The 23,917-nt window shown below is 39.6% G+C and overlaps 1 protein-coding gene across 1 annotated transcript in view; it reads right to left on the bottom strand.

The window, feature by feature from the left end:
- The window catches only part of LOC110255226 (antigen WC1.1-like), a 39,798-nt gene extending 16,768 nt beyond the window's left edge, over window positions 1-23,030 (bottom strand). Inside the window, exons 1-4 of the mRNA XM_084956811.1 lie at window positions 22,909-23,030; window positions 16,656-16,985; window positions 4,586-4,894; window positions 4,187-4,495 (exon numbers count right to left, since the gene is read on the bottom strand). Of these exons, the coding sequence (XP_084812937.1) occupies window positions 4,187-4,495; window positions 4,586-4,894; window positions 16,656-16,985; window positions 22,909-22,978 (1,018 nt within the window). The 5' untranslated portion in view covers window positions 22,979-23,030. The remainder of the gene's footprint in view (window positions 1-4,186; window positions 4,496-4,585; window positions 4,895-16,655; window positions 16,986-22,908) is intronic.
- Between the last annotated feature and the right edge of the window lie 887 nt (window positions 23,031-23,917).

The raw sequence follows: 23,917 nt of genomic DNA on the forward strand, positions 1-23,917 counted from the left end.
CAGAGATCCTAAAGGAAACAATAGAAAAGTTAGACTTCATTGATATCTTCAGGACACTACATCCAAAAAAAGCAGAATACACATTCTTCTCAAATGCTCATGGAACATTCTCAAGAATCGACCACATATTGGGACACAAAGGGAATCTCAATAAAATTAGGAGCATAGAAATTATCTCAAGTATCTTCTCTGACCACAATGCCATGAAATTAGAAATCAACCATGGGAAAAGCAGAGAGAAAAAACCTACTACATGGAGACTAAACAACATGCTACTAAAAAACCAATGGGTCAATGAGGAAATCAAGAAGGAAATTAAAAACTACCTTGAAACAAATGATAATGAAGACACAACCTCTCAAAACCTATGGGATGCTGCGAAAGCAGTGCCCCGAGGGAAATTTATAGCAATCCAGGCCTTTCTCAAAAAAGAAGAAAGATCCCAAATGGACAACTTAACCCTCCACCTAAACGAATTAGAAAAAGAAGAACAAAGAAGTCCTAAAGTCAGCAGAAGGAAGGAAATTATAAAGATCAAAGAAGAAATCAATAAAATAGAGACTCAAAAAACAATAGAGAAAATTAATAAAACCAAGAGCTGGTTCTTTGAAAAGGTGAACAAAATTGACAAACCCCTGGCCAGACTCACTAAAAAGAAGAGAGAAAGAACCCAAATAACCAAAATTATAAATGAAAAAAGGAGAAATCACAACGGATACAGCAGAAATACAAAAAAAACCATAAGAGAATACTATGAACAACTATATGGCAACAAGTTTGACAATCTGGAAGAAATGGACAATTTTCTAGAATCTCACAGCCTGCCAAAACTGAATCAAGCAGAAACAGACCAACTGAACAGACCGATCACTAGAAATGAAATTGAAGAGGTCATAAAATCACTCCCTACAAATAAAAGTCCAGGACCAGATGGCTTCACAGGTGAATTTTATCAAACATATAAAGAGGAATTGGTGCCCATCCTCCTTAAACTCTTTCAAAAGGTTGAAGAAGAAGGAATACTCCCAAAGACATTCTATGAGGCCACCATCACCCTCATTCCAAAACCAGACAGAGATACCACCAAAAAAGAAAACTATCGCCCAATATCATTGATGAATATAGATGCAAAAATTCTCAACAAAATCTTAGCCAACCGAATCCAACAACATACCAAAAAAATTATACACCATGACCAGGTTGGGTTCATCCCAGGTTCACAAGGATGGTTCAACATACACAAATCAATCGGCATCATACACCACATTAACAAAAAAAAAGTCAAAAATCATATGAACATCTCAATAGACGCAGAAAAAGCATTTGACAAAGTTCAACATCCATTCATGATCAAGACCGTCGCCAAAGTGGGTATGGAGGGAACATTCCTGAATATAATCAAAGCCATTTATGATAAACCCACAGCAAATATAATACTCAATGGGGAAAAACTGAAAGCCTTCTCACTCAAATCTGGAACAAGACAGGGATGCCCACTCTCACCACTGCTCTTCAACATAGTTTTGGAAGTCCTAGCCACAGCAATTCGACAAACAAAAGAAATAAAAGGCATCCATATAGGAAGAGAAGAGATCAAACTGTCACTGTATGCAGATGACATGATACTATACATAGAAAACCCTAAGGACTCAACCCCAAAACTCCTTGAACTGATTAATAACTTCAGCAAAGTGGCAGGATATAAGATTAACATTCAGAAGTCAGTTGCATTTCTGTATACCAGCAATGAAACATTAGAAAAGGAATACAAAAATACGATACCTTTTAAAATTGCACCTCACAAAATCAAATACCTCGGAATACACCTGACCAAAGAGGTAAAGGACCTATATGCCGAGAACTATAAAACTTTAATCAAAGAAATCAAAGAAGATGTAAAGAAATGGAAAGATATTCCATGTTCCTGGATTGGGAAAATCAATATTGTAAAAATGGCCATACTACCCAAAGCAATCTACAGATTCAATGCAATCCCTATCAGATTACCCATGACATTTTTCACAGAACTAGAACAAACAATCCAAACATTTATATGGAACAACAAAAGACCCAGAATCGCCAAAGCAGTCCTGAGAAACAAAAACCAAGCAGGAGGCATAACTCTCCCAGACTTCAAGAAATACTACAAAGCCACAGTCATCAAAACAGTGTGGTATTGGTACCAAAACAGACAATGGAACAGAATCGAGAATCCGGAAATAAACCCTGACACCTATGGTCAATTAATCTTTGACAAGGGAGGCAAGAACATAAAATGGGAAAAAGAAAGTCTATTCAGCAAGCATTGCTGGGAAACCTGGACAGCTGCATGCAAAGCAATGAAACTAGAACACACCCTCATACCATGCACAAAAATAAACTCCAAATGGCTGAAAGACTTAAATAGACGACAGGACACCATCAAACTCCTAGAAGAAAACATAGGCAAAACACTCTCTGACATCAACATTATGAATATTTTCTCAGGTCTGTCTCCCAAAGCAATAGAAATTAGAGCAAAAATAAACCCATGGGACCTCATCAAACTGAAAAGCTTTTGCACAGCAAAGGAAACCAAAAAGAAAACAAAGAGACAACTTACAGAATGGGAGAAAATAGTTTCAAATGATGCAACTGACAAGGGCTTAATCTCTAGAATATATAAGCAACTTATACAACTCAACAGCAAAAAAACCAATCAATCAATGGAAAAATGGGCAAAAGACCTGAATAGACATTTCTCCAAAGAAGATACACAGATGGCCAGCAAACACATGAAAAAATGCTCAACATCGCTGATTATAAGAGAAATGCAAAGCAAAACTACCATGAGATACCACCTCACACCAGTCAGAATGGCCATCATTAATAAGTCCACAAATAGCAAGTGCTGGAGGGGCTGTGGAGAAAAGGGAGCCCTCCTGCACTGCTGGTGGGAATGTCAACTGGTACAGCCACTATGGAGAACAGTTTGGAGATACCTTAGAAATCTATACATAGAACTTCCATATGACCCCGCAATCCCACTCTTGGGCATCTATCCGGACAAAGCTCTACTTAAAAGAGACACATGCACCCGCATGTTCATTGCAGCACTATTCACAATAGCCAGGACATGGAAACAATCCAAATGTCCATCGACAGATGATTTCATTCGGAAGAAGTGGTATATATACACAATGGAATACTACTCAGCCATAAAAAAAGAATGACATAATGCCATTTGCAGCAACATGGATGGAACTAGAGAATCTCATCCTGAGTGAAATGAGCCAGAAAGACAAAGACAAATACCATATGATATCACTTATAACTGGAATCTAATATCCAGCACAAATGAACATCTCCTCAGAAAAGAAAATCATGGACTTGGAGAAAAGACTTATGGCTGCCTGATGGGAGGGGGAGGGAGTGGAAGGGACCAGGACCTTGGGCTTATCAGACACAACTTAGAATAGATTTACAAGGAGATCCTGCTGAATAGCATTGAGAACTATGTCTAGATACTCATGTTGCAACAGAAGAAAGGGTGGGGGAAAAACTGTAATTGTAATGTATACATGTAAGGATAACCTGACCCCCTTGCTGTACAGTGGGAAAATTTTTAAAAAATTTAAAAATTTAAAAAATGACTTAAATATTTAGCTAAATTAGAGAAATTCCTTGAAAAGCACCACTTGAAATGACACAAGGAGCAATAGAATATGCAAATAATGCTGATTTATTAAAAATATTGAATTTGTAATTAAATCTTTCTGCCAGAACAACAAAACAAGACATAAAGCTAACAACTTCATGTTCAGATGTATTTTTTAAAGTTAATAACATGTGAAATTAAAATTTCCTGAATTTTAATGAATAACTTTGTGCTTAAGAAATACATGCTGAGAAAACTACTAATGTAATCTGATGTATATAATAATTTTAAATAGTACAGAAAGGTAAAAAAAAAATAAACCCTGACATGTATGTTTATTGCTTCTACATTGTTCTCTATTTAGGTTTACTTAAAAAAAATTTCCCCTTGATGCCTGCTGCCCTGATCTGAGAAATGACTAAGCAATGAGAAAAACCAATTTATCATAAAATATATTTCTTTTGAAGCTAGTTTTCCCTCACTCTTTACCTTTAGGGACATTCCCCTCCAGGAGCATCCTGAGTACCAGTTAGCCCTTCCCTCTCTTACCTGAGCAGATCACAGAGGCTGTGTTTCCATGGGCACAGTCAGGAACACCCAGGGCAGTCACAGGGCAATGCCACAAGAAGGACTCAGCCCCAGAGCAGCGAAATCGGGCTTTCCACATCTGATCACCTCCCTCTGCTCCGTTTGGGGTGGAGAGGGCGACTCCACAGCCGAGCTGATGACACACAACATTGGCATTGGCCATGGTCCAGTAGGAGGCACAGAGTGTTCTCCATCCTCCAGAAACATTCATCTCCACTCGCCCCGCACACTGAGAGGTGCCATTTCTCATGAGCCGGACTTCTGAGTACACTGGTGGGAGAAGACGGGATTTCAGCAACATCTCAGTTTTCTTACCTGAACTGGATAGACAGGGAGGTTGGGTCCTGATCTGCCTCTCACCTGAACAGACAACTTGAACAGCTCCACTGTGGTGACAAGTGCCTCCTGGACAGGGCACTCTGGGGCAGGACCTGAGCACGGACTCCTCCCCCTTACACCTGAACTCTTCAGGCCAGACCTGGTCATCTGACCCTCTGAGGGGCCTCTGACCCAGGACAGACACAGCCTTGCCGCATCCCAGCTCTGCACAGATGACCTGGGCAGTGGGGAATGTAAAGTTCCCATCAGACACTGGCGTCCAGTCTTCTCCAGAATGCACTTCTACTCGCCCTGAACAGGGTCCATTCCCTTGAGCTAGACGCACGAATCCTAAGAGAAACAAACAAACAAAAAACCCAAGTAGTGTTCATGATCCTGGCTTGACAGCTGGAAAAAACATGTCACAGGCAATGGTGTGAAAGCTTCTCTCTTCCAGGTGTGGGGCATGGAGAGAGAATTTGACAGTGTCAGAGTTGCATTTTCATGAACAAGTTTCTGAAGAGAAATGCAGGAAGATTTGCGGGGTCAGGTTGGAATGGCTGAATCCCAAGAATATATACTTTGAAGTTGGTTAGAAATGAGAATTCCTTATCAAGGGGCCTGGAAATTACAGAGCTCAAGACTGGTCATTTGGAATGATCGACTATTAGGAACACGTACTTTAGCATTGGTTGGAAAAGTGACTTTCAAATTTAGCGCATGGGACCTAAAGAGCCCAAGGAAATAATGCACAATGTGTGGGCACTTCAGCTTGAGTATAGAGATGTGAAGAACAGAACCAACCCAGAGTGACGTGATTATGAGAGGGCAGAGACCTGGCACATAGACAAAAGTTAGAAAGCCATCCTGAGCATTGTGGGGCTAAGCATCTGATAAATTTTCTCCACCAGGACCCAATCCTCAAGGGACTTGGAGTAGAGAAAATCATGAGGGCTGGATCCATGAGGGTATGCTGCCCTGTATACAGATGAGGGCTCAAGAAAAGTAATATAGACATAATAAATAATCTACTTTTATGGTACCAAATTTTGTTTTTCTAATAATTTTTGATTGCAAAATTTCCAAGAATTTCTCAGGCGGCCTAATGTGTGAAAAGTTGAGTCTAAGTTATGTTAGGAAAGCTCAGAGAGTCTTAGGAGAGAGATCAGTTGGTCCCAGCCATTTCTCTTGAAAACCTAGGATTTGCCAATGAACCTGGGAAAGAGTGAGCTCCAAGCAGAAATTCATTAGACGGTGAATTTGCCAAATGATTCTTACCATAGGTTTCTCTCCTGAGATAGAAATATAGAAAATGCTAAAGGGTGATGTTAATTGACTTTCATTTTATCATTGCGCTAATTCTGTATTCATATCCAACATCAACAAGATGACAGAAAGGGAGGTCCTCAACCATCATTCTCTGCAGAAACAATATATACCCAGCAGCATACCTGCCAACTTCAGACACACCTGTATACCCAGAAGCAGCTCCATGATGCGGTTCCAAACCTGCACCACCATGGTTCTAGAGGCAGTCCTGTCTGCCCAGGGATCCAAATGGAGCCACACCATTTAGCATCAACAGTAACAGGATTGCCAAGTGTGAACACGAGTGCAGAATTATAATACAGCCCTGTGATCTGCTTCCAGCCTCACTCTACCACAGCAGGGAGACAATCCTACGCACCCAGGCACCCAGAGGAAGCCAAACCCACCCACGCTCCTGCCACAGGCTCGCTGATTGAAGACATAATAGTAGCCCCAGCAGCAGCCCATAACCTGTTTCCAGCTTTGCTCAACATGATCCCAGTTCTGTCAGTTCAAGGACCTGGCAGAATAAGATCTTTATTTGTCGAAGCAGTCTGTAAATTCTGGAAGAGAGTCTGCCCCTTCAAATGCACAGTCACCAATGAAGGCTATACAAATCGTGAAGAATCTGGCAAATATGATGCCATTTAAAGAAACTAATAAATCTCCATTAGCCTACCCTAAAGAAATGAAGATCTATAACATCCCTGACAAAAAATTTAAAAGCTCAGTGAGGAGATCCCATCATGGCTCAGTGTTAACAAACCTGACTAGGATCCACGAGTATGTGGGTTCAATCCCTAGCCTCATTCAGTGGGTTAAGGATCTGGTATTTCTGTGAGCTGTGTAGGTTGCAGGTGCGGCTCAGATCCTGCATTGCTGTGGCTGTGGTGTAGGCTAGCAGCTACAGCTCCAATTCAACCCCTAGCCTGAGAACCTCCATATGCACTGAGTTTGGCCCTAAAAAGACAAAAAAAAGTTTAATTTAAAAATAGAAAACATAAAAAAGACAAGTTCTGGAATACAAGAAAACAACTGAATTGAAAAATTGAATAGAGCACTTCAAGCAAAGTGTATCATGCAAAACAGATTATCGGCAAACTTGGGAACTATTTCAAATCATCTGATTAAAGGAACAAAAAGGAAAAAAATGAGTAAATTATACATATGTGATATAAGGGAAACTTTGCAGCAAAATTATGCATGCAATATGAGTCCCAATAAGAAAACTGAAAGATAAAGAGGCAAAAAATTGAATTTAAAAAAATAACAACTGAGGAGTTAGCTGTCGTGGCTCAGGGGCAACGAACCTGACTAGTGTTCATGAGGATGTAGGTTCAATCCCTGGCCTTGCTCAGGGGGTTAAGGATCTGGCATGTAGGTTGCAGGTGCAGATTGGATCCCTAGTGTAGGCCAGCATCTATAGCTCTGGTTAGACCACTATCCTGGGAACTTCCATGTGCCATGGCTGTGGCCCTAAAAAGTAAAAAAAAATGTGAACCTCTGAAATCTAGGGAGAGAAAAGACATCTTGATTCATGAAGTCCAAAAGTTTTAAATAGGTAGAACCCAAAGAGGTCTATACCAAGACACATTATAATTTAATTATCAAAATTCAAAAACAAAGATAATTTTTTTGTCTTTCCAGGGCTGCACCCATGGCACATGGAAGTTCCCAGGCTAGGGGTATAATTGGAGCTGCAGCCACTGGCTTGCTCCCAGCCATATTGGAACCACATCTTTGACCTACACCACAGCTCAGAGCAACGCCAGATCCTTAACCCACTGAGCCAGGTCAGGGATAAAACCTGTGTCCTTATGAATATTAGTCAGATTTGTTTTTGCTGAGCCACAACCAGAACTCTAAGACAAAGCTAATTTTGAAAGAATCAAGAGAAAAGTGATTTGTTCCATACAACGGAGCCCCTATTAAGACTAATAGTAGATTTCTCAGCAGAAAACTTGCAGGCCAGAAGAAAGCAGGATAATTAATATATCCAAAGTATTTAGAGGAAAAAAACTTGCCAACCACCAAAACTTTACATAGCAAACTGCCTTTTAAAAATGAAGGAGAGAGGGTTTTTTTTAGTTAAAAAAAAGATAAGCAAGCACTGAGGATGTTTATCACCACTAGACCCACCTCTCATGGGTAAAGTTAAATATGAAGAGAAATACAGAATATTGAAATACTGTTATCATGGCACATAACTTGCTTTTAATCTTAGTTTATGAATCAAAAGACAAAAATAGTAAGAATAATTATAACCACAGGAATGTGTTGATGAGAACACATTTATTATAAAGAAATGAAATCTGACATCAATTACATAAAGTGTAGGGAAGAAGTAAAATGTAGAGTTTCTGATTGCTGTTGAAATTGTTACCTTAACTGTATGCAACTTCTTTTACAGACTGCTATAAGGATAAAATGTTTGATGCAAGTTCACAGGTAACCATAATTAAAAGTTTAGCTTATACCCAAATTAAAGAGAAAGCAGCAAAGTATACCATAAAAAACATCCTTCGCAAAGACAGCAACAGAAGAAGAGAGGAATAAGAGAAGTACACAACAGACAGAAAACAGTGAACAAAATGGCAGCAGTTAAGTCCTATACCTTTCAATGATTATTTCAAATGTAAATATACTAAACTTCCCAACCAAAAGAAGTAGAGTGTGTGAACAGATTTTAAAAATTAAGACCCAACTACATATTCTCTACAAGAGACTCACTTTAGTTATCATAAAACACATAGGCTAAAAGTGAAGAGGTGGATAAAAAAATTCCATGCAAATAGCAACAAAAAGAGAACAAAATCAGGCAAGAGTCTAATTCCAAAACTGTCACAAGAGACATAATGATAAAATAATTAGTTTGACGGGAAGTTATGACCAATTACATACATACATGCACCAAACATTAAAGCACCTAAATATACAAAGAAAACACTGACAAATCTTAAGGTAGAAATAGAAACAGTACAATAATAGAAGACTTCAATATCATGCTATCTATAATGGATGGATCATTCAGACAGAAAATCAATAGGAAACAGCAGAACTGAACATTATAGATCAAATTAAACTAAGAAACATATAGGGAACACTCATCCAACAATAGAAGAATATAAATCCTTCTCAAGAAAACAGAGAATATTCTCCAGAACTGATGGAATGCTAAGTTACAAATAAGTCTTAACAAATTTAAGAATTTTGGAGATTCCATCGTGACTCAGTGGAAACAAATCTGACTAGCATCCATGAGGATGCAGTTGCAAACCCTGGCCTAGCTCAGTGGGTTAAGGATCCAGTGTTGCTATGAGCTGTGGTGTAGGTCACAGACTCAGCTCGGATCTGGCATTGTTGTGGCTGTGGCATAGGCCAGTGGCTATTGCTCCTACTCGACCCCTAGCCTGGGAATTTTTTAATTTAAGAATATCGGGGAGTTCCCGCCGTGGCGCAGTGGTTAACGAGTCCGACTAGGAACCATGAGGTTGCAGGTTCGGTCCCTGCCCTTGCTCAGTGGGTTAACGATCCGGCGTTGCCGTGAGCTGTGGTGTAGGTTGCAGACGCGGCTCGGATCCCGCGTTGCTGTGGCTGTGGCATAGGCCGGAGGCTACAGCTCCGATTGGACCCCTAGCCTGGGAACCTCCATATGCCGCGGGAGCGGCCCAAGAAATAGCAACAACAACAACAAAAAGACAAAAGACAAAAAAAAAAAAAAGAATATCGGAATAATTCCAAACATCTTTTCTGACCACAATGGAATGAAACTAGAATCAAGAATGGAAAAAAAGGAAAAATTCATAAATCTAAAGATAGACTAATATTTTAAGATTTTTTTTCTATTTATATAAAGAATGTCATTGGGATTTTGATAGAGATTGCATCAAATCAGTAGATTGCTTTGACTGACATAGACATTTTTAGCAATATTAATTATTCTAATCTGTGAACACACAATGCCTTTCCATTTATCTGTATATCTCTAATTTCCTTCATGAAAGTTTTCTATATCAAACATTTTATAATTTTAAAGGAATCTTACATGCTTTAAAAAAAAAAAAAGAGCGAGAAGAAATCAGCAATCGAGCCATAATCTGGAGAATTCCAAGTTGCATAAGCCTCCATATTAATAATATGCACAAATATTTGGGGAAAACATTAGTCAAAAAGTTTTTAGGATATTTCATCACCCTTTGCTCCTCCTATCTACTTCTTAACCCTGGATTTTCCCATTTCTCCCACTTCAGACGAGTAAATCCAATCTTAAAAGATACAAATGGATGGAAAATAAAAGTAAAAAGGGAAGCAACTGCTATAGAAGTGGAATGAGGGTGGGGTATGTGGCAGGGAAAGATAGCATACTATGAATTTTTGAAGCTAAAGGAGGGAAACCAAAAGAAAAATGCAACATTGGTAGTGTAAGAATTATATTTTAAAGAGAATGAAAAGTAATCAATTAAAGAAGATTTTAAATTCATCAAGTACAATCCCCCAGTTTCTGAGAGTATTCTGATTATATATTGCTAGACTTCTTTCTGGTAAAAGACTGCATAGAAATGCCCAGCATCCATTCAAAAAATTACTAGACTTCCAAAAAAAGAAAGAAAAGGAAAAATATAGCCCATAACAAATTTTTTTCTTTTTTGGCGGGGTAATTATTTATATAATGATTTTTATTTTTTTCTATTATAGCTGGAACAGTGTTCTGACAATTTTCTACTGTACAGCATGGTGACCCAGCAAAAAGCCATAACAAATTTTTAATGAATAATCATTAAAAACAAACTTGGAAATTACAGAGATCATTGACTTGGCTGAAAAGGGCCTTAAGCCACTAATATAAATATGCCTAATTAAGCATAAAAACAGAGGAAAAAAACTAGAAAAAATAAGCCAGTGGAACTTCCAGAACTTAAAATCACTATATATCTGGAATGAAAAATTACCTGGAACTAGAGATTGCAGAGTAAAAGCAGTGGAAAGTTTAAAACCTAGCAATTGATTATCCAAATTAAAGGACAGAGAGGAAAAAAAGGACAGAAAATATGAATATAAACTCAGTGGCTTGCAGGATAATATCAAACCATGTAAAAATATGTTTACTTGGAAATTCCGAGTAAAAGATGAGTAGAAAAAAAAATCTTTTAAAATGACAGATGGAATTTTTCCAAATTTAATAAATACTATAAACCCACTGATGCAAGAGACTAACAAACCCCAAACAAGATAAACATAAACAAAACCACCTAGGACATTTGACTATATAATTGCTGAAATTGATTAATAAACAAAAAATAGGAAATATTGACACACTACCTGCAGGGTAACAATGATAAGTATTATTGGCTTCCTGTTTGAGGCAATGCAAGCCAGATGATAATACAAAAATATCTTTGAAATACTGGAGGAAAGTTATTAACCTAGAATTCAATCATTTGGGAAAATAACTTTCAACTCTGAGAGAAAATTAAAATGTTTTCAAATGAATAAAAGATGATAGAATTTGAGAACACCAAACGTACACTACACATAAATGTTACCAAAGGTTCCAAAAGCTAAAGGAAAATGATAACAGATGAAACATGGATCTATTCAAAGCTATAGGGACTGCACTAAATGATACTTCTGCAGATAAATTTTTTTTTTGTCTTTTTGCTATTTCTTTGGGCCGCTCCCGCGGCATATGGAGGTTCCCAGGCTAGGGGTCCAATCAGAGCTGTAGCCACCGGCCTACGCCAGAGCCACAGCAACGCGGGATCCAAGCCGCGTCTGCAACCTACACCACAGCTCACGGCAACGCCGGATCGTTAACCCACTGAGCAAGGGCAGGGACCGAACCCGCCACCTCATGGTTCCTAGTCGGACTCGTTAACCACTGCGCCACGACGGGAACTCCCAGATAAATATTTTTAAAAACACTTTTCTTCATTGTTAAAATACTAGAATATTTAAGGCAAAGAAACAGCATTGTGTTACCTAATTTACAATATATTTATAAGTATAATGTGTGGCAACAATAGCACAAATGACAAGAAAGGGAAGAATGTATAGTTAGATGTTACATTATACAGTCAATGACTTAATATCACTTGAAGGTAAAATGTCACTAAAGAGTAATAATTTTAACATTATGGTAAGCTCTTTAAAAGGGAAGATATAGCTCATAAACCAATGAGCACAAAATATAGACCCTTGAAAATATTCAATTAAAGACTAAAATGGAACAAAGAAAACAAAATAAATAGCAAGCTAGAAAACTTAAGCCTAACCATAATGATAATTACACTAAATTTAAATAATTTAAACACCCCAAATGAAATCAAGATGATCACACTGGATAAAAGTAAGACAAAACCATATTCTGTATACAAAATCTTTGACAAAGAAGGCAAGAATATAAAATGGGAAAAAGACAGTCTTTTCAGTAAGTATTGCTGAGAAACCTGGACAGCTACATGCAAATCAATGAAGCTGGAACACACCCTCACACCATGCACAAAAATAAACTCAAAATGGCTTAAAGACTTAAATATAAGACAAGACAACATCAAACTCCCAGAAGAGAACATAGGCAAAACATTCTCTGACATCAACCTTACAAATGTTTTCTCAGATCAGTCTCCCAAAGCGACAGAAATAAAAGCAAAAATAAACCAATGGGACTTAATCAAACTGACAAGCTTTTGCACAGCAAAAGAAACCAAAAAGAAAACAAAAAGACAAGTTACAGAATGGGAGAAAATAGTTTCAAATGATGCAACTGACAAGGGTCTAATCTCTAAAATATACATACAACTTAACAACTCAACAGCAAAAAAGCCAACAGCCCAATTGGGAAATGGGCAAAAGACCTGAATAGACATTTCTCCAAAAACATGCATAATTAAATGTAAATACAGATAGGGATCAAAAAGATATACCATGCAAACACTAATCAGAGAAAGCTGTGTGTACTATCTATGTTAATATCATACAATGTAAGACAACAGGACAAAGAATGTATTTAGAAAGAAAAAAAACATTTCACAGTAACACACACAAAAAAGTGTGCAGTTTCAAAATCAGTGTGATACAACTAAAACAGTGCTTAGAAGAAAAATTTAGAGCATTGTTGCTTCCTGGATGCTTACACTAGGATAGAAAATAAAGCTAAGTGTAAAAGATCCAAAATTCCATCTCAAGAATCTACAAAAATAACAGCAAATAATAACCAAACAAGATGAAAAAATAACAGAAGTCAATGAATTAAGAAACAAATGCACAATAAAGAAAATCAATACAGTCAATTGGTAATTATTTTCCTTATTTTATTTATTTATTTATTTTTGGCTGTGCCCACAACATGTGGAAGTTCCCAAGCCAGGGAGCAAACCCCAGCCATAGCAGTGACCTAGCCACAGCAGTGACAACAAATCTTTAATCCACTAGGCCATCAGGGAACTCCAGGTAATTCTTTTTAAAGGGGTAATAAAACTGATAACCCTCTACCAAAAATAATCGAGAAAAAAATAAAATGGAAGTTCCCTTTGTGGATATGTATCATACCAGGAACCACGAGGTTGCGGGTTCGATCCCTGGCCTTGCTCAGTGGGTTAAGGATGGGGCGTTCCCGCGATCTGTGGTGTAGGTCACAGACACGGCTTGGATCTGGCATTGCTGTGGCTGTGGTGTAGGCTGGCAGCTGTAGCTCCAATTAAACCCCTAGCCTGGGAACTTCCATATGCTGAGGGTGCAGCCCTAAAAAGGACAAAAGACAAAAAAAAGAAAAAAGAAAGAAAGAAAAAATAAGAGAATACACAAATTTAATCATACCAGGAATGAAGGGGGGTTATTGCTATAGATCCTACCAATATTTAGGTGCAATATAAGAACAAATTTTATCCTAGTTTGAAAAATGGGCTGAATCCATAAAAACTACTTGAACAATACAACTCATCAAAATCTGATACTACAAAAAATGGAAGATCTGAGTAGTGCCAAATTTGTTAAAGTAATAGAATCCATATTGTAAAAACTTCCCACTAAAAAAAAAAAAAAAAAAAAAAAAACGGCAACCTTCAAAGACTAGCTCTTCCACAGAGCTCAGAAACTACTGTTACATCAAGATAAAGGAGAAGGGAGGGAAGAAATGAGAGCAGGAAGGAAATAAAAAACAGAAGCTTTGGTCAATAAACCAGTTAACAAGAATCTTAATCCCCAATCACCCTTCCTGCAATCAGTTTCATCTTCCCACAACCATTTTTTATTTCTGTACCCAGCCCTTCTCAAGTTGAAAAGCTATTCCCAAAACTTTCGCCCAAACCCCCTGAAGTCCCCTCTTATTTCATACAAGCTCCTCTACATTCTTCTCAGGTCGTTGTTTCTACCTCTGGATTTCTCCTAAACACAGCTCATTACATCCAACAATCAACTAAATAGACCGAAATTTTTCTTCCACATCCCATTCCTAAAATTAAGATGAAGAAACTCCAAGAGTTCAATATTAATTAAAAAATTTGAAAGGCATGCTCTTCTACTCCCATCTCTTCTCTATCATCATCACTTTGACTTACCTTTACATCACTAAACATGTTTTGAAAATATAAATTAGTAGAAGAAATGGTAACTGTCGATAAAAAATATGGGCGCCTACATTAGAGCAATGGTAGTCATGGAGTACAATGTTTAAATGCCATCGCACCTTCAAACTCTTCTTATTTTTAAGGGTATCTTAAGTGGATTTAATATCAAGACATTGATTTTCTCAAAATGATAACATTAAAAGCTCCGATACCACACAAATTTCCAGCTCACGCACTCTATTTTTATCAAAATAAGTCAGGGTCTCCTGTAGGGTTTCCACAAGCTTATCTTGAAACCATAATTAGGATATTGTGACAATTGAGAATGTTGCTCCAAATGCCAGAAAACAGGTTTTTCTTAAAATAAAAATTCCTAACTGAAATTCAAAAATTCCTAACTGAAAATAATGATATAATAATAATAATGGAATAACTTTTACAGTGATGAACAGGTTTGTAGCATATATTGTATACTTGCCTCCCAAAGCAGTCAGGTTGTATGCATTACATATGTACAGTTTTTTGTATGTCATACCTCAATAAAGTAGCATAAAATAATTATTTTCTGGGAGTTCCCATTGCGGCTCAGTGATAGTGAACCCAACTAGTCTATAAGGATTTGAGTTTGATCCCTGGCCCCACTCGGTGGGTTAAGGATCCCACACTGCCATGAACTGCAGTGTAGGTTACAGATGTGACCCAGATCTGGCGTTGTTGTGGCTGTGCATTAGCTGGCAGCTACAACTCTGATTAGACCCCTAGCCTGGAAACTTGCATATGCTGTGGGTGTGGCCCTAAAAAAAATAAAAATAGTAATTATTACTTTCTTAGGGACCTCAACTAGTATCATCAAAGATCTGCTGAAGGTGAGATTGGAAAAATCTCTTCCCCAAAATAACACCAAAGGTATGATTGGCTATGGCTGCTAAGGACCTGCTACAAATGGTCTCAGGTCTCCCCCATCCCACCTATGAGATAGTTAACCCTTTCCTAAGACCCAACCACCTATATTAGGAATTCACTGTGATATCTCATAATATCTAACTCCAATGCAGCTGTTCTGATGGGATTAATATCTTCGACATTTCATCCACTATTGTGATAACAATTGGAAATATCTCTGGCAGATACTGCAACTACCCTCTCACACTCTAGTTTCACTGCAACCACCTTGACACAGGTCAACTACACTTAGTACTGAGCACAGCGTATAAGTCTCTCAGCCTCATTGTTCTTTGTACTTACTTTGCTCCAGCTACTGTATTGTTAATTTTAAAACTTCACATTTTCCTGCTGCCACAACATCCCCACAAACAGGATGTAAGCACCACCCCCAGGTGACCAGGTGTACCAATGTGATAAGACTAGCCCCTGCCACAAATATCTCTTCTTGCCTTGACTGCAACCTAGTAACATTCAAATGCACTAATGCTGTGAATATTGGTGTACAAATATCTGTTTGAATCCCTGTTTTCATTCTTTTGCACACATAACCAAAAGTGGAATTGCTGGATCATATGCTAATTCTATGTTTATCTTTTTTTTTTTTTTTTTTTTGGCCATGCCCAAAGTATGCAGGAATTCCTGGCCCAGGGATCAAACCCAAGCCACAGCAGGGACAATGCCAAATTCTCACTACTAGGCCACAAGAGAACTCCTCAATAAAATCCTCTTGTGCCTTTTCCTTATATAAGTCCACCCTGACCCCAGTATTGTCCACTCACTCTTTTGACTCCTCATGCTTCATTGAGCTAGTCCTCTTAGAGACTGCCCCCCTCCCATATAGACCCCTTATGTTTGTGGTGACTCTATCTCCCTTGGACCAGTAAGTATAATAAACTATGTTTGACTGACCCTCTTCTATGTCTTCTTTTGTAGCCTAACCTGACTGACCATTCCATGAAAGGATAGAAATCAGCTAAGGTAATGAAACTAATTCATAAAAGTACAGCCCAGCAGTGGTACCTGTCGGAAATATTTGACCTCACCTCCCTTCTTCTTAGGACACACCACAGAGATCTGAAGAGTCCAGTGGTCCACAGGTCTGGAGCATTTACTATCCAGGGACAGGCAAGCCCTTATGCTCCCTTGAGCACCTAATGCTCTAGGATCACTGTGTGACCAGAGTCTTCACGTAAGTATGTTCTAAAGGCTGTGATCTCGTTTACCTAGACTTATTCTGGGAATGAGACTGTGGCTTTTCCTGCTGGGGATCCCCTCCCAGACCAGACAGGCCTTACCTGAGCAGACTGCTCCAATACTCTGGTCATGAGAGTAGGTATGATTATAGTTTTTGAAATCAGAATGAACACAATTATGGATAGTGAAAGGTGATTCTGGCTCTGTATTGCTGCAGTTAACAAATAAAACCCAAATAGGACCAAGCCTTGGTCCAAAATAAGACCCTCTGGGAGCATCAATAGCAGGTCCACATCCCAGTTCTTCGCACACCACCTCTGCATCCTCGATGAACCAGTACTGCATATATGCTGAGGCCCATATTCCTTGGTGCTTCACTTCCACTCTCCCCTCACAGCGGTGGCGTCCATCCTTCAGCCTCAGCTCCAGAGCTGTAAGAGAGACACAGACACAGAACACGGGACACAGAAGAGATTTTAAAAGACCATGCAGTGGTGTGCTGGTAAGTGTTAAGAAAATGTGTGCTCTGAGGGGAAAAACTCCCCGTACTGCATTTGTTAATTTCTGTCATATAAATATTCCCACGGTGGCCAATTCTATGCTACCAGTGTGGCATCACTAAATGGGGAGCAGGGAAGGGATATTCCCAATTATCTCTCACAAGCCTGTAGAACCAGCTCCAGGGTCACCCTTGAGGGCAGGTCTTCAGAGACTCTGGAGGCTGCCTTCCCACCAGATGTGCCCAAGGCCAGTAGGGCTCCAGCTTCCCTGTCTCAGTTACAGTCATGACCATGATCGCAGGGAGAAATTTTTCCCTTCCTTCTCTGACCCATAGGGGGCATTCTCATCTAGCTTGGGAACAGAGGACTATGGTGAGCAGCCTCTCCAATGTCTTAACGATTCCTGCCACCTGGTACTAATGTCCTTACGTAAACCCCATACTTTACTGTACTTAACAACATGCATCTAACAAATGGGATTTGGCAAAAGTGATGTCCCTTGAGAGATAAGGTTTCAAGCCAACTCTGATTGCTCCCTTGTTGGCCTCTCTTGCTCTCTCTTGCTATGCTGAAGCCACTGCCATGTCTGAACTGCAAATGGAGAGACCCCCATGACAATGGAGGCCTCCAGCCAACAGCCAACAAGGAACTGGGACTCTTATTTAACAGTCCACCAAGGCCTGAAGGCTGCCACAACCAGGTGAGTCGTGTGAGTGGTGCCCACTCCTAGCTGAACATTCACATGACTGCAGCCTTGTGAGAGATCCTGAGTCAGAGGACCCAGGTAAGCCATTCAGGTTCCTGACCCACAGAAATTATGAGATGCTAGGTGTTTATTGATTTAAGTTGCCAATTGTGGTAGTAATTTTTTTCATAGCAATATATAACTAATGTAGGTGTTCCCTCCAGAGTCAGAAAACAGCAGGTTGAACCAGCTAGAGATTTCTATGAACACCTAAATTGATACATCCATATAAGACTCCTTCCTGTGTGAGCTGTTCTGCTGCCTGGTCTTACCTGGGATCTGGGACCCAAATCACCTCTCTCTGTCATGTCAGTTTCCTATCCAGTTCCTAGGCTCCTTCTGGCATGTCAGGAACTGAGAAGTTAGTTTCTGAGACCTTGAATCATCTCCATTAACTTTGAATTCAGGCCAACAAGATGAAAATTTTTTCCCTATAACCTAACAAGTGGTCCCTGGAGTATTATTCACACAGCTCAGTCAAATCCCAAACCCTCACCAAGATGACACATCCAACAGATGACATTTTCCACAATAAATAGTCATGCTCTTGCATAGAAACAGATTCAGAGCTTGAATCTCTAGGTTATCCAGATAATATCAATATTTGCACTTGTGTTAAGATGGTCTGCTATTAACATAATAATGTGACATCATGAAAAAGTAATAAAACCCTCTATAAAGGAAGTTATCTTCATCCTCCAACTCAAATTATTTCTATGAATAACTTTTATAAACAAAGTGGTGTGTTGTCAAAAAAATCAGGCACACAAAGAAACAAACATCCATTAACCAGAACCAAGAGAAACTACAAAAGCAGACACAGAGACTTCTCATACTAGATACATTAGATACTAGATTCTATTAGTACACATACTGTATTTAAAGAAATAAAATACACTGTTAAAGAATCTTCAAGGAAGTAAAAAATGCATAGAAAATTTATTAAGCCTAAAATTACTACTATGAATAAAAAATACACTTGCTGAAATTTAAAATTTTGCATGAGATTAAATTCAAGCAAGAGAGAGTTAGTGAAATAAATAAGGCAGAATAAATTATTTGAAATGCCCTCACAGACTAACAAAAGAAGGAAAAATACAGAAGAGAAAATTTTAAATTTAAACAAGATTTAAAATAAGTTAAATTGAAATATGGGAAGGAAGAGAGGGAGTCAGAGCCAGACAGACACAAAAAGGGAGAGAATTAGAGCAGAGGAAATATTTGAAAGATATTGACTGAGAATTTTCTAGAATTGATGAATGATACTAATCTTTAGAGTGAGTAAGCTCAACAAAAATTCAGACATATAAAAAGGAATTCATTTGGAGGAACATCATAGATGGAAACATTACTGGTGTTCAGCTATGTTTAAAATCCTTTTTCTGAGCACATAGAAGTATTAATACTTCCTTGCCTGCTTGAAGCTAAGCATAAACATGTATTCTGACTTACCCAATGAAGTGTGAGAACAAATGATGTGTGTCACTTCCACACAAAAACATTTAAGAGCCAATATATGCTTTTACATAGGAAATACCACAGCCTCATGTTGCCACTACTCATAATAGCCAAGACATGGAAACAACCGAAATGCCCATCGAAACAGATGAATGGATTAAGATGTGGTACAATGGAATACAATGGAATACTACTCAGCCATAGAAAAGAACAAACTAATGCCATTTGAAACAACATGGATACAACTAGAGATTCTCATACTGAGTGAAGTAAGTCAGAAAGAGAAAGACAAATATGACATCACTTATGTGTGGAATCTAAAACATGGCACAGATGAACCCATTGCAAAACAGAAACATACTCAAAGACACAGAGAACAGACTTGTGGTTGCCAATGGGGGAGGGGGGAGGAAGTGGGATGGACTGGAAGTTTGAGGTTAGCAGATGCAAACTATTACATTTAGAATGGATAAGCCATGAGGTCCTACCGTACAGCACAGGGAACTATTTCTAATCTCTTGGGATAGACCATGATGGAAGATAATATAAGAAAAAGAATGAAAGAATGTATGTGTATATATATATGTATGTATGTATGTGTGTGTGACTGGGTCTCTATGCTATACAAAAGAAATTGGCACAACACTATAAATCAACTATTCTTTAGTAAAAGTAATATTAAATTAAAAAGTAAATAGGGAAGTTCAGGGCAACTTTTTTCATAATAGCATAAACATTAAAAACTACTAAATGTCTGGTGAAATACAATTTATATTTTAAGGTAGACGAGAAACATTAAACATAAAATTCTCTCTGTGTGTTTATTTGGTCCTCCCCCCTCCCTAATGTGCAGTGTGCACCTGCATTACATATTAATCAGAACTTTTCAAAAATGGGAATGCCTGCTCAGCTGGGAAGTTCATTTTTTCCCTTTCCTCTGATGTCAGAAATATAACTTGCTAAAAGAACAGCATTCTTTCCTAGCTCTCTAGGGGGTCATGGTGACTTGCTGCTAAACTGGACAATGTACACTTATTGAACTTCATATACAATACCAGTATATCTTTTGTCTCAAAAACGTATATGACTGTGCCTTCAGTTTCTAACGGGCAGAACAGTTCCCAAAGCTCTCAGAGAATCAGCTCCTGGGTTATAATTCTCAGTTTGGCTAAAATGAAATTCCCTTTTTTTTTTTCATCTTCCCTTCACCGTAATTAAAATTTCATTGACATGCCCAAGCGATTAGGTGAGTATATTGTGTTTCAATTAAATAATGAAATAATTGGAGGCAATTAAAATTTTCCATATTAACCCTGTAATAGCCTATATTTTTATAACTCTACAATGAGATATTTTTAGGGTGTAAAAGAACAGTTAATGGTGAAGATATCCAAAATATATTGTCTTTTAAAAACAAGTTACAAAATAATATATATTGTATTATCTAAACTTGAGGATCTATGCTTTTGAGTATAATGAGTATAACTGTATGTGAAGGGACAACTTTTTTTCCAATGCCCATAGTGGAGACTCCTGTAATGTGTGCCCAGCTCAGAAATCATCAAATACTCAGAAAGTAAAGGAATGTAGGTTTAAAAGGAGCAAGTCCATTGTATAAAGTACAAGAAAAAAATTTTAGTAGGATAACACTGAATGGCTTTGTTTCAGGGAAAATGAAAGGAGTACTTGCTTTGGTGAATGTTCTTTCTTCTTAAGTAACTACTGAGGAAACGTCCTACAGTTTTCCTCATAAGGGAGTGGGCCTCGTGTCAGAACATCTATTATTTGCTCCCCTTCATGGGACCAAAACCAACCTCTGCACTTCAGAACCATCAGAAGGAGAATCTTCACTAGCATGTTGTCAGCAATCCAGGAGTAGAGACTTGTGGGGAGGGGGTTTCCCAAGGAAAGTTATGGGACTAGAGACTGAGGTCTAAGGGGATGACAGTGAGATCTGAGAGAGGACAGGACTGTACTGAGGACCAGGACCCAGATCTGAAAGAGCCACCAGCTCCAGACTTAAGACTACGTTCAGGAATTCCTGTCATGGCTCAGTGGTTAACGAATCCGACTAGGAACCATGAGGTTGCAGGTTCGGTCCCTGGCCTTGCTCAGTGGATTAAGGATCTGGCATTGCTGTGAGCTACGGTGTGAGTTGTAGACGTGGCTCGGATCCTGTGTTGCTGTGGCTCTGGCATAGGCCGGAGGCTGCAGCTCCGATTAGACCCCTAGCCTGGGAACCTCCATATGCTGCGGGAGCGGCCCAAGAAATGGCAAAAAGACAATAAATAAATAAATAAATAAATAAATAAATAAATAAATAAAAGACTAGGTTCAGCAGCACTAGCTCTGATGCCTGCAGTCCTCTCACTCAGTGAAAATCTAATCCAAGAAGAGGGCATGAGAGAGAAAATGCACCTATGAAGTTCACAACAGATCCTAGGGAACTAAAAGGACCATTGTAGGAGTTGCCACTGTGGCACAGTGGGTTATGAATACAACTGTAGTGGATTAGGGCAATACGGACACTTGGGTTAGATCCCCAGCCCAGTGCAATGGGTTAAAGGATCTGGCACTGCTGCAGCTGTGGTATAGGTCACAGCTGCGGCTTGGACGCAGTCCCTGGCCAGGGAACTTCCATATGCCATGGGTGCATCAGGAAAAGAAAAGAAAAGAAAAGAAAAGAAAAGAAAAGAAAAGAAAAGAAAAGAAAAGAAAAGAAAAGAAAAGAAAAGAGAAGAGAAGAGAAGAAAAGAAAAGAAAAGAAAAGAAAAGAAAAGAAAAAAAGGACCATTCCAGGACATCAGAAGACAACTCATGGAGACTGGGGCGGGGATTCAGGAAATGTTCTATATCTATTGCTGTACATCAATTAATCTCTATAAACAAAGGACCCCTCTCCTGGCTGCAATTCCACTGCTCTACAATGGACACCTGGAAGGAACAGGTGAGGCCAGGAGGCAGAGCCTCTCACAGAGCCCAAAACTTCACAACAGACAGAAAGGAGGCTGGGGGATTGAAGGAAAGGTGCCAAGGAGAAGCAGGCAGGTGCAAGATTATCTATGATCTGGTTACATGCAACTGACATGACCCCCCAACCATGTGGGCACCCACTGTGTTTCACAAACCAACTGACTCAATCCCTTCTCGGCAGCCCTGTTCCTCTCACACAGACAGGCTTACAAACTCCTCACATATACTTTACACTTTACACACACACAAGCACAGAGCCAAAAGGAGCTTAAATGCGTAAAACATGGGAATCCAGTGGAGAGTCCTCTACAAAGCAGGCAAATGGCGTGTGTGGGGAACAGCCCGGACACCCAGCTGAGGTCAGTCTCTGGACCTGCCACACCCTGGGAGCCACTGGGACTCCACAGAAGCTCCCTGAGAGCAAGGGAGACAGTGGACAAGACTGAAACACACTCACCTCAGTCCACACCAAATAGCATTCCTCTGTAAAACCTGCTGCTACAACCAGTCCACCCTCAGCAGGAGAGGACAGAATACACATGGGTCACTGAGGTTTCTTTTTGGTCAAAAATATACGGTCTAAATTAAGACTTACTCTTCATAAATCCAGGGACATTTCCCTTTAACACGGTGTCCAACCCCTGGCTGTTGATCCCAGGAAAGAGACGAAACTCTTACCTTGAGCCCCCACCATGATGAGCAGGAGGAAGCAGAGTCCCTGAAGAGAGAGGTGTCTGTCCAGAGACATCCTGACTCCCAAGTCATCAATGTCAAAGTCCCAGCTGCAAAATAACCTGGGAGGAAGCATCAGGGGACCAACAAAGGTCTATATAGACCCTCCCCTGACACCCTCCCTACCGACAGCCAATAGAGACGTCTTTTACCATTTCAGATGCTATCAGAGGCTTCATCTCCATTTTTTGAAGCTCAGACACCAATTAGCTTCTGAGTCTTCAACATCTCCTTATATGAGCAACACCGTCCTTTGACCTCATGCTTCCGTGGGTCCCTGAGAACAAGGCCCCCATAACCCGGCTGGCATAGAACAGTTGCATCAAAATGCATGAGTGCTTTCTCTCTCCCTGACCATCTCTTGGGCTTCCTCTCCCCACCAGCATCCTGGCTGATCACCACAGGCTGGGAGATCTCACAGGGTCGGGATGCTGGGACCAGGTGGCCCCTGGAAAATAGCTTTGATGTAATCAAGCATTGATCTTCCCTGTGACCGAGCCCAGAGCTGAGCGGAGTACCACAGAAGACTCCAAATACAAGAATCATCAGCAGGCCAGCAGAAAGTGAGGACCAGGAGCACAGGACTTCACAGGTGAACGTGGAGGGGGTGAGGTGAGAGCCATCAGCTGGGAGGCGTGATTGCTGGTCTTTCCCCCCTGCTCAGGGTGATCTAGTTACCGGGTCCTGGAGCACAGAGGGGCTCATAGTAACACAGGGCTTTGACAGAACCTAACGTTTCCCCTCGCGCACTTTTCTTAGCCCCTAAGACCAGTCTGTCCTGCACAGACATGTCACCTGGAGCTAAAGTCTCCTTCTCCAAGATGGGAAAGGCTCCAGTCTACAGGGGATTTATAGACCCGATGTCCTCCTCTCTGTGCAGCTGCCCAGGGCCAGCAGTCCTGCCCTGAGGGTCAGGATGGGGTCAGGGGTCAGAGCCACTGGTGCACTTGAACCA

This window comes from Sus scrofa, chromosome 5 (assembly GCF_054392235.1).
Source record: "Sus scrofa isolate SSC_HxYL_T2T_F1_AM1 chromosome 5, Sscrofa_HxYL_maternal_Yorkshire_Landrace_v2.0, whole genome shotgun sequence".
Lineage (NCBI taxonomy): Eukaryota > Metazoa > Chordata > Mammalia > Artiodactyla > Suidae > Sus > Sus scrofa.